The sequence below is a fragment of the Rhinolophus sinicus genome, chromosome 12 (genome assembly GCF_057876585.1).
Source record: "Rhinolophus sinicus isolate RSI-liver-muscle chromosome 12, RSI-T2T, whole genome shotgun sequence".
Classification (NCBI taxonomy): domain Eukaryota; kingdom Metazoa; phylum Chordata; class Mammalia; order Chiroptera; family Rhinolophidae; genus Rhinolophus; species Rhinolophus sinicus.
This window is the reverse complement of record NC_142512.1, coordinates 5,847,304-5,859,512: the sequence shown is the minus strand read 5'-3', so window position 1 is coordinate 5,859,512 and position 12,209 is coordinate 5,847,304. Positions and strand designations below refer to the sequence as shown.

Below are 12,209 nucleotides of genomic sequence, written 5' to 3'. Positions count from 1 at the left end.
TCTTTCTCTTTCTTTCTTTCTTTCTTTCGAACATTTTTCTTAATTGTGTGGAGGATGGGATTTTCATAGGGCAAGGGCCCAGTCCAAGGGTGGGAACACAGTCATGTGTTGCATAATAACATTTTGGTTGGTAAAGATTATGACTGAGATTTCCAGTCAAGATGACAGAGTAGGTAAATGCTGTGCTTACCTTCTCTCATGACCACATCAATATTAAAACTAAACTACAAAACAACCATCATAGAGAATTGCATAAAATCTTGCTGAACTGAAGCCCTAAAACTAAGGAGATGCAGAAGAAGCCACCTCAAGACTGGTAAGAGGGGCAGAGATGTGGAATGGGCTGGTCCCACACCCGCATGTGACTATTTAAAATTGGGAGGGATATCTCAGCTGAGGAGGCCCCCCAGAGGAGTGAGGGGTCCCAACCCCTCCCCAGCGTTCCAGTCTGGGGAGAGAAGTCCCCATAACTCAGATTTTGAAATGGTTGTGAAAAACCATTGGAGATTGTGGCTGAGTAAGACGGAGGGTGGCTAGAGTCTTAGTCGCTCCTCTTAAAGAGACTGCACAAGGACTTACCCACCAACAGAATCAATGGCTCTGAGCTCCAGCACTGGGGCAGCAGCTGGACAGGCCACAGGGACATATGGTGTGGAACTGAGTTATCTAGCTACAGGATGGGGTCTAGAGAGGCAGCTTTCTCCCAGATGTTGGAGCTGGCAGAAGCCATTGTTTCTTTGTTGAACCCTCCCCCTTCCCAGTGTGCAGACACAGGCCACTGCCATATCTGAGTCTCCATCAAGCTGGCAAACACCATTCATTCACCATGCCCAGGTGATTTGAGACACCACCCCTCCCACATTGTGGGCACATCCAAGCCTCTTCCACTGGCTTTTTTTTTTTTTTTTTTTTTTACTTTTATTTATTTTAAATGTGTTTTTCCAGGACCCATCAGCTCTAAGTCAAGTAGTTGTTTCAATCTAGTTGTGGAGGGTGCAGCTCACACTAGCCTATGAGGGGATGGAACTATGCGGGGATGGAACCGGCAACCCTGGTGTTACGAGCATCATGCTCTAACCAACTGAGATAACTGGCCACCCCCTCCAGTGGCTTTTTCATACAAACCACCTACCTTGGTTCAGACTCCTAGGGTCTCCCAAAGGTTTGTGGAACCCAGACAAGCAGCATCTGGCTTGAGCCTGTCCTGTACCTCTGACTGAGCAACCGTAAGCCTGGCATTCGGGGCAGCTGGCCTTGGTTCTCGGCTTGGCCTCTCAAGGCACTTCCAAATACAACATGGGCATTGGCCATCTGTGGATTTCTTTGTGGCTCCTGCTGGGTAGCCCCTGGTGGGGCACAGGCTGTGGCTGAACTTGACCTGCAGCAGGTCCCCTCCCAGGTGGCCCTGGGGCTGGTGCCCCCAGTGGCCAGCTTCAAAATGAGCTGGAGCATCACCCAGCCACCTCCAAGGATGACACACCCAAGGAGCGAATTGGGCAGACACCAGAGTCCTGCTGAGGCAGATTTTTCTCTGTAGGATCAGCCCCTGTACAACAGAACCTCCACTGTAATCAAGGCCAGTCCTCACAACCAATGAGCCTGAGGGTCAATCCTTCCCATTGATGTGCAAACAGCCACCAGGGCTCAACTACAACAGGAGGGCACACACCACCTACACAAGGGACAGACATGGAGTATGCAGCTCAAGTGACCAGGAAGATTGTGCCACTGAGCCCCACAACACACCTACTATGTAAGGCCATTCTATTTAGACTGGAAGACTTAGCAGCCCTACCTAATACATACAAACAAACACAGGGAGGCAGCCAAAATGGGGAGATAAATAAACATATCCCAAATAAAAGAACAGAACAGAGCTCCAGAAAAAGAACTAAACAAAATGGAGACAAGTAATCTACCAGGCACAGAGTTCCAAACACTAGTTATAAGGATGCTCAATGATCTCAGGGAGAACTTCAACAAAGAGATAGGAAATATAAAAATGGAAATAGAAAACATAATTAAGAACCAATCAGAAATAAAGAATACAATAATGGAGATGAAGAATACATTATAGGGAATCAACAGATTAGATGAAGCAGAGCATCAAATTCAGTGATTTAGATGATATGGTAACAGAAAACACCCAATCAGAACAGCAAAAAGAAAAAAGAACCAAAAAAGTTGAGGAGAGTTTAAGGGGCCTCTGGGACAACCTCAAGTGTACCAACATTCACATTACAGGGTAGCAGAAGGCAAAGAGAGAGAACAAGGAATTGAAAATCTTTTTGAAGAAATAATGACAGAAAACTTCTCTGACCTGGTGAGGAAATCGATATACAAGCTCAGGAAGGAGAGTCCGAAACAAGATGACCCTAAACAGGCCAATACCAAGACACATCATAATTAAAGTGCCAAAGGTTAAAGACAGAGAAAATCTTAAAAGCAGTAAGAGAAAAGCAGTTAGTTACTTACAAGGGAGCTCCCATAAGACTATAGCTGATTTCTCAACAGAAACTTTTCAGGCTAGAAGGGATTGGCACAAAATATTGCAAGTGATTAAAACCAAGGACCTACAACCAAGATTACTCTACCCAGCAAAGCTATCATTTACAATTGAAGGGCAAGTAAAGAGCTTCCCAGACAAGAAAAAGCTAAAGGAGTTCATCACCACCAAACCAATATTACAAGGAATCTTAGCAGGACTTCTTTAAGATGATAAATAAATAAGTAAATAAATAAATAAATAAATAAATAAAATTTGAATAATAAAATGGCAATAAATACATACCTATCAACAATTACTTTTAATGGAAATGGATTAAATGCTTCAATCAAAAGATAGGGTGGCTGATTGACTAAGGAAACAAGACCCGTATATATCCTGCCTACAAGAGATTCACTTCAGATTGAAAGACACATACGGACACATACAGAAAGTAAAGGGATGGAAAAAGATATTTCATGAAAATGGAAACAAACAAACAAAAAAGCTGGGGTAGCAATACATATACCAGACAAAATAGACTTTAAAACAAAGACTACTAGAAGAGACAAAGAAGGACTTAGTAATCCCACTTCTTGCTATTTATCTGAACAAACCCAAAATGCTACATTCAGGGGTCATGCTCATCCATATGTTCATTGCAGCATTATTTACATAAGCCGAGATATGAAGGTGACCTGGGTGTCCCTGAATGGGTGAATAGATAAAGAAGAGGTGGTACATATATACAATGGAATATTATTCAGCAACAAAAAAGAATGAAATCTTGCCATCTGTGATAACATGGATGGGTCTAGAGGGTATTACGCTGAGTGTAGTAAGTCAGACAGCGAAATATAAATGTTATATGATCTCACTTTTAAGTGAAATCTAAAGAACAAAATCAACAAACAAATGAAACAGAAACAAACATAAATACAGAGAACACTTTGATGGTTGCCAGATTGGGGCGGGGGGGAAGTGAAAAGGGGAAAGGATTGAGAAATACAAACGGGTTGTCACACAGTAGTCATGGGGATGTAGAGTATAGCATAAGGAATATAGTCAATAATATTGTAATAACTATGTGTCAGGTGGGTACTAAATCTATCAGGGTGATAGATGGGAGGAGATTGGGGGTAGGGTGAAAAAGGTGAAGGAATTAAGAAATACAATTGGTAGTTATAAAATAGTCACAGGGATGTAAAGTATAGGGAATATAATCAATAATATGGTAATAAGTATACATAGTGCCAGGTGGGTACTAGTCAGGGGATCACTTCCTAAATTATATAAATATCTAACCACTATGCTGTACACTTGAAACTAATATAAAATAATATTAAATGTCAACTCTAATTGAAAAATTAGAAAGGGGGGAGAAATAAAGAAGACTAAGAGGTTCAAATTTCCAGATATGAAACAAATAAGTCTTGGGGATGTAATACACAGCATAGGAAATATAGTTAATAATATAGTGATAGATAGCATGGTACAGTGTCAGGTGGTTATTGGACTTATCATGGTGATCACTTCTGTAGCATAGAGACTATAATCAATAATGTGGTAATAACTCTGTATAGTGCCAGGGATGCACTGTTGAATAACTATGATGTACACCTGAAACTAACATAACATTGTATGTTAGCTATATTTTAATAAAAATCTTTTTTTTAAATAAAATAAAATAAAAGATTATGACTGAGACTTTAAATGAACATGGGTCTGTGGGAGGAGCTAGGACTAGGAGCTAGGGCACTATGTTATTGTGAGAACCCTATAAGAAGAACTCTATGCTTACAACAAAGCTCTGTGGTTGTAACTGTCCCTCCCCTTAACTTCCTTTTCCCTTCTATATGTACACTTTTCCATCTTGGCACTCAAAGCAATGTGTGCACATGGTTTGTTATGTCTGCATGCACAGAGTGCAACCTTTTTCTTTTTCCCCAAATAAATCCTTTTTGGCAATGAAACACATAGTCAATATTATTTTTCAGTCAACATGGTCAATGACAGACCTAATATATAATGGTGGTCCCGTAAGATTATAATGGAGCTGAAAAATTCATATCGCCTAGTGACATCTAGCACAACACATTACACAAATACCATTGTGTTATAATTGCCCACAGTATTCAGTACAGTAACATGACGTACAGGTTTGTAGCCTAGGAGCTATAGAGGAACAGAATTTTTCAGCCCCAAGTATCTCCTTGGCATAAGGGCTATTTTAGTTTGGTTAATTTTAAGAAACAGCAGACAAGGGAGAATCTCTGACAACCAAGTAGAAGTTACTTACATTTGTAAGGAAAAGGTCCATTTGTAAGGGTGTCTTCCTGGCATATCAGGTAGAGGGGGAATGACCTTATCCCCAGAAACTCTTATCAGTGCAGAAGACAAGGACTTAAATCTGCACAACTTGATTGTGCTTTTCCTGGTCACCTCCCATAACTGACTCCCCCACCCCCAACATCTTCTTTTGTCTTCAGCTAAAGATGGTATTTAAGGTAGTGGGTTCAGCCATTTTGGCGAGTTACTCCTGGATCTCTCCCAGGTGTACAGGAGGTATACATGCTATTAAACTTTTGTTTTTCTCCTGTGACTCTGTCTTTTATTACAGGGATGTCTCAGCCTAGAACCCAAAAGGATTAGAGGAGAATTATTTTTCCTCCCATACAGAACAATAGGTTACACCATTGAGCCTAGGTGTGTAATGGGCCACACCATCTAGGTTTACATATATGCACTCTGATGTTTGCAGAAGGATGAAATCACCTAAGGAAGCATCTCTCAGAATGTATCCCTGTTGTTAAGGAGCAAATGACTGTAGTTAAATCACCTACACAAAAGGAGACTTAGGACAAAAGGCCAGGAACACATTGCTCAGACAGTCCAACACAGTGGCCCTTCGTGAGCTTCAGTCCCAGGAAGATCCTGGCCTATATTACTAACCCTGTACTTGTTCTCAGATTCTGGTTTCAAGCCCTTTGGGTAAGGCTCTTGGCCACAGCTTGTGGTTCCTATGCTTAAGTATTACCTGGGGATGTTCACAAAGCCCATGCTTATCTCAAGAGACCAGTTCTGATGTCTGTGGGGCTGAGGGATCTGCTTTTCAACACATCCCCACCCCTATCCCTTACCTACCCAATGAAGATGCATCTGGTCAAAGACCAGATCCTTTAGAACTGTCCCATCCCAGGGCATTTTGCTGCTGTGCCCAGAGAACTAACAAACCTGCATACTGGCTTATTCCCCCAGATGTCTCGAGAACAATTGTCTCAACAACCTGAACTGGAAGTGACTCAGACGTAGCCTAACTGCCTATTAGATAAATGTCAAACCATTAGCCTGCATGTTTTGTGTGTCCTCTGGCTGCAGTCAAGCCAGTCTCTCCAGATGCCCCTCACCCAGCGGAATCTTCCTGGTCTCCAGCTCTTTCTTAGGTAGTCTTTTCTCTACATAGATGAAAACAAACTTCCTCAGTTTGGGCTCTGGTTATTCCACCTCTTTTATATCCTGGGCCATTCTGTGCACAGCCTATGCCTGGGGAACAGGCAGTCCCTCCTTCGGAGTATTTTCAGAACTCTGAAAATTCAGCCTGGCAATGAGGTGCTAATGACAAAAAGGAAGCATGGTTGAAATACCTGAGGCTAAGTAATTTCCACAGCCGCCTTCCCTCCCTCACACATACACATTTTCCTAAAGCTTTCTGCAGGATAGATGGAAAATGTACCCCTAGCATCTTTTCAAATATGCACTGTTCACTCAGTTTCCTTTGTAGTATATATCACTCTGTCTTTCCAGATCTCATTTAAAGCTCAATGGGCTCTCTTTGCCGCATCTACTGTGAAGATGAAAACCATTCTTGGCAATCAGACTGCTGACAAGAAAATGTGGACATCATTCTGCAGGGACGCACAGCTATTGTGAAGGGCCCCAGAGGCACCTGTGGAGGGACTTCAATCACATCATTGTAAAACTCAGTCTCCTTGGAAAGAAAAAGAAGAGGCTCCGAGTTGACAAATGGTGGGGAAATAGAAAGGAACTGGTTGCTGTTTGCACTATCTATGGTCACGCACAGAACACAATCAAGGGTGTTACACTGTGCTTCCATTACAAGATGAGGTCTGTGTGTGCTCACTTCCCCATCAATATGGTTATTCAGAAGAATGGTTCTCTTGTTGAAATTCAAAATTTTTGGGGTGAAAAATATATCCGCAGGGTTCAGATGATGTCAGTCATTGCTTGTTCAGTATCTCAAGCCCAGAAAGATGAGTTAATTCTTGAAGGAAACAACATTGAGCTTGTATCAAATTCAGCTGCTTTGATTCAACAAGCCACAAGAGTTAGAAACAAGGATATTAGAAAAATTTTGGATGGTATCTATGTTTCTGAAAAAGGCACAGTTCAGCAGGCTGATGAATAAGATCTAAATTGTTCAGCTACAGAAACAGCAAGATAGTAGATCATTCCTCAGCCTTATTTGTGATATTTTAAAGATGCAATAAAAGCCGTGTGTTTTAAAAAAAGCTAGAAGGAAGAGTGGTAAGTCCTAACACTTTAGCCTGAATCCTCTTGGATACTCATAGGTTAGTGCTTAATATGAGAGGCCTGGAAGGAACATGGGGAATGGACAGAGAAGATCACAGAGGAAATCCAGACCAGACATCCTACCTACTGTATGGTGGAACCTTGGAGAGCAGAGTATGGGTCATTGAGCATGGGAGAAGGGGCCATTTCCCCTGTTTTGCCCCTGGGGAGATAAAAAACTCACAGCATGTAAGACCAGAGATGGGAGAGACAAGGAGAGGCTGCATATAGAATTCATAAGAGATGAAACAGCTGCCAGAACTCTGTGACATCATTGGGTAAAGCAGTCACATAGAAACACACACAAAGGACTGGAAGGAAAATTTCCAAATTATCTCTCATTGGTGAAATTTCAGAGCTTTTTTCTGTTGTTTGCCTTGGTTTTCTATTTTTTATACAAGGCAAATATATTACATTTGTAATTAACAGTTATATACATGTATACACATGTGTATATACAAACATAAAGGATGAGGGGTTTGGCATGTCAGTCTAGTGCTCATCCCTGGAGACCACGAAGGTTCCAGGGACCAGGTTACTGTGGGGGCCAGTGAAGACAAAGGACCTGTCCTGGGAGGAGTTGGTCTCAGAAAGCTGCCTTGTTTATTTATTTTTTGTACTACTAGTATTAGAGCAATAACAGCCTTGCAGAGACCTTTCTCACAACTCCTCGAGGGAGTGTTGGGCCACAGAACAATTAATAACCTCATGTTATGAATGAATGGGCAGAGAAAAGAAGAGGGTACAAGACTACTCAAGTTCACATATCAGTTTCCTAACCCACTTCTGTGATCAAAGCAGGGAACTGGGCCCCAGGTATGGAGATTCCAAATCTCGTTTTCTTTCCTTTCTGTAAGAGAGCTTCATAAACTCCTTGCTGCTGGATGGATTTTTCACTTCATGGATTTCTCCCTGACATTATTCTTGAAGCCACTGTGCACACCAGTGCGGGTATCACAAGATCCCACGAAGTCACCGTTCCAGGAGGGCACACCTGCCGACTTAAGCTTTGCAAATGCATGTCTACCCATGGAATGGCTCTCCTATCCTACTGACTTGAAAACAGCCCAAACTGGCAGGAGAACAGGGATGGGGTTACATTTTTGTGTGTGTATGGGTCTTGTGGTTTTTAAAACCCACATTACTTTTACAGACAACGCGGAAAGAGCCCTAACCTAATGATTAAAAACAAAACAAAACAAAACCTCAACCCCAAAGAGAACCACATTAAAAACTTTTTTTGAGCGTAATAATTGGGGGAGGAAGATGTGGGACAGGATGCCTCTTGCTTTCTTGCGCAGAGGTTGACTATAGATAAGATAGTGTTTTTGCTTTAAAGCCAACACAGAGAATTCGCCTTCCTCCTTCCTCCTCCCTGCCTCTAGATAATTTAGATACCTGAGCTCCAGAACTGCTAGTTTTCAAAGTTCCCGAGTGTCTTGCGGTTCTGATAACTTGCTTGCTTTGCGGGAAAAAACCCAGAGAAGATGGGTCGAGCCCCTTTAGGCGAGCAGATCCCCGCTCCGGGGTAGCTGGCCAGCTGCGCCCCTGTGCCCGACAGGTCCGCGGGCTGGGCTGTACAGAGCGAGTATGAGGACGCACGCCCGCCCTGCTCTGGGCACGCTACCTCTCCGGCGCCCACTCGCGGGCTGCCCTATCAACTCCCTCTGTTTCACCCCCTTCCAAGCCACACGGGGCGACACAGTCACCGGGCTTCCAACCCACCGAAACTCACCGCCGGGCCCGCCAGGACCAAGAGCGCCCTCAGCTCTTCTCGGAAGTTAGACACCCGCAGGCAGCGTGGCCTGTGGCGCTCAGGGGTGGCCTCACAGCCTCCAGGAGGGGGCCTGGGCTTCTCCGGAGCCTCCATGAGCCTAGCGCCGGCGGCCCGGGAGCGCAGAAGCTGTAGGAGGGAAGGCACACGGCCTACCCCTCTCCCTAGTCCCCGCCCCTGTCCGCCCTCACTGCGCCCACAGCCAGCAGCCCCGGGCCAGATGAGCTCGCCGCCAGCCAGTCTGCGATCTTGGGCACGCACGTCCCTTGCACCTCTGCACCCCTGTGACCGCCCGCGGTTCTGGCAAAGGCACACGACCTCCTGGATTTGGAAAGCAAAGTTTTGAAAAGCTCTGGAAACAAACGGAAGGCGTTACAGAGCTGAGTCCTCCGAGCCTTGGACACCAGGGCTACCCCGGCTCTGCGCCTCCCCTGGGGAGGAGTGGGGGTAGCGGGTCTCAGGGTCTGAAATTTATGGTGTGGAAGGACCTAGCGACCCGGCTGGCGCCAGCCAGGCCCACAGGTTGGACGAACGCCCGCATCTCTGAAACCTCCAGGCTTTGGTGGTACCTGCTGGGTAGACTGCTTTCAGCACAGGCTTTCAGCACATGCTTTGAGACTGGGCTTGGAATTTGCGTATTCCTCCTACCAGCTGTTCCATTAAAGAACTTGGAATCCACTAGGATAGAGCACCAAGCCCACATTTCCAAGTAAGACCATTCTTGTCTGCTAGTTTTCTTGGATGTTTCTCCCTCAGCCTGATCTGGGGAACAATATCTATTTCACCAGTTGTGGTGAGGATTAAATGAAATTATATGGGTGGACCACTGTACCCTCAGCCTGGTGCACAATAATAGCCTAATAAATGATAGTTACCAGGACAAGGATGATTTCTGTAACAATCAGAATTCCTTCTGTTGTGAATGACCTAACTTAAGCAAAGAAAATGGAAAATATAAATTTTGGGTCTCACATAACCAGGAATTTTGGATTCAGGGATTTCAAAACAAAGTCATTAGTGTTCTTCCCATTTCTCTTCCCCTGCCCTCTTCTTCTCACTATTTTTGATTGTCTCTTTGGTGTCATTCTTTATCTGTAGTCAGCATCCCTTTTCCTGCTCAGGGGAGGGTGGCCTCCAGTATAGGGGCTCAGAATGAGTCACCCCAAGATGTGCCTCTGTGGGTATGCAGATTGTTTTGTGCTAAAGGCAACTAAGACGTTGGGGCTCAAGAGAAACGTCTGTCTTACCCCAACTACCTAGAAGAATTTAAATTAGGGGTCTTGCCCCTAAGAGTTATTATCAGAGACAACATTTTTGACCTATCTCTATGGTGGGCAAACTACTAATTACTGAACATCTATTCTTCTTATCCTGCAATGACCTTCCTCCCCTCTGAAGCCCCAAGGTGACTTACCTCATCCTTATCTCAGAATATCTCATATACCTCATTTTCCTTTTGTGTCCCTCAACCTTTTGTATCTGCAGGGTGTATGACTCTCTCATGTATGTGGGATTCCCATTTGCACAAAATTAGATTTGATTTTGTCTTATTAATCTGCCTCATGTCAGTTTGATTATTTGACCAACCAACAGGAACCAGAGGAGGGAAGACAGAATTTTTCCATGCCCCCACATCAGCAACCTTTATTCCTATCTTTCCTAGCCTATAAGTCAGAAAATAAGACCCTCCACACTTCTCTTCCAGCTCCATACATAAAAAACAAGGAGACAAGTGTTTGGCCCTGTGTAGGTGTCTTGCCCATCTTTGGAACGATCATCCTGGCCAGGGAAATAGTATCTTATGTTTGGCTGGACATGGACCTTGAGCTCAGCTCTGTACCAAAAGGGTTGGGTGATGTGACTGGCAATAGTCTTACCAGAACTCCTTACCGGTGGAGGAGGAGGAGTTTTCCAAGAGAAATGAGGATCCCAAAAGACAAAAATTCTAGGATATATACTAGATCTCCAATCACTGTTATTCTTTAATAGACTTCTAGAGCCCTGGCCCATGTAGTAAGACATGAAACAGAAAAGCAATATGTAAGTATTGAGAAAGAAGGGGCAAAACATTACTTGTAGTTATAATTCCAGACCATCCAAAGAAATAAAATGGGGAAAAAACTAACAGAATTAATAAAGACGTTTAATAAAGTTGCTACATATAAGTTCTTCAATAGACAATATCAATCCTTTATTTTGGTAATAACATATATGAAAATATTGGAAGAAGAAATGTCTTTCACAATAGCAACAAACATTTCTTGTGATGTACAGCATAACCCCCTACTCCATATAGGGGCTGTGTACAGTGACTTCCTTCCAAAGAGGATGGTATGGACAGGATAGAAATCGTAACTTTTTAAAGAGGAGAAACCTGGCAAACACTACCTCACCCATGTGATCCAAGTTATTATCAATGGTGATAAATCATTCTGATAGTATATATTATTCCTGTATTAGTTTCCTAGGGCTGCTGCAACAAATTATCACAAACTTAATGTCTTAAAAAAACCCAAAAGTTTATTTTCTCAGTTCTGCAGGTTGGAAGTCTAAAATCCAGGAATTGGCAGGGTTAGTTCCCTCTTAGAAGCTCAGGGAGAATCTGTTCCATGTTTCCTCTCTTTGCTTTTGGTAGTTGCCTGAAATTCTTGGCATTCCTTGGTTTGTGGCAGCATAATTCCAATATCTGCCTCTGCCATCACCTGTGTGTCTGCCTGTGTCTGTTTTCTCTTCTTTTAAGGACACAAGTCATTGATCAAGGCCTACCCTAATCCATATGACCTCATCTTAATTTCATCACATCTGTAAAGATCCTATTTCCAAATAAGGTCACATTCTGAGGTTCCGTGTAAAGATGAATTTTTTTGGGGGGGACACTATACAACCGATACAGTACTCTTTATGATGTAATCAAAATAACATTTTACCTCTTTGGTCTTCCTCCCCTGAACTCATAATCCCCAGTCTAATCTTTAGAAAGACATCGGACAAATCCCAATTGAGAGGCATTCTACAAAATACCTGACCAGCACTCCTCAAAATTGTCAACATCAACAAAAACGAGGACATTCTGAAAAACTGTCACAGTTAAGAGAAGCCTAAGGAGACATGATCATAAAATGTAAGGTCATATCTTGGGTGGAATCCTGGATCAGGTAAAGGACATTAAGTAAGAACTAAGGAAATCTGAATAAAATATGAACTTTAGTTAGTAATAATGTATCAATATCAATTCAGCTTCTGAAAAATTATTGTTTAAATGGAACCAGAGCACCTCCTCCGATTTGGGGAGCAAATAGCTAGAAAATTCCCTACAAAGATTCAACTCTCAATAGCAGGCAAAGCAACATGGAACTGGGG

At 43.1% G+C, this 12,209-nt stretch overlaps 1 protein-coding gene and 1 pseudogene across 2 annotated transcripts in view; one reads left to right on the top strand and one right to left on the bottom strand.

Annotated features, from left to right (window-relative positions):
* Positions 1–9,023, bottom strand: part of SLC47A1 (solute carrier family 47 member 1) — a 52,928-nt gene extending 43,905 nt beyond the window's left edge. Inside the window, exon 1 of one of the 2 annotated variants that reach the window (XM_019757426.3) lies at positions 8,811–9,023. In XM_019757426.3, the coding sequence (XP_019612985.2) occupies positions 8,811–8,945 (135 nt within the window). In that variant the 5' untranslated portion in view covers positions 8,946–9,023. The remainder of the gene's footprint in view (positions 1–8,810) is intronic. The other variant, XM_074319508.2, reaches the window with a different exon arrangement.
* Positions 6,338–6,911, top strand: LOC109461303 (large ribosomal subunit protein uL6 pseudogene; annotated as a pseudogene).
* Positions 9,024–12,209: the final 3,186 nt, after the last annotated feature.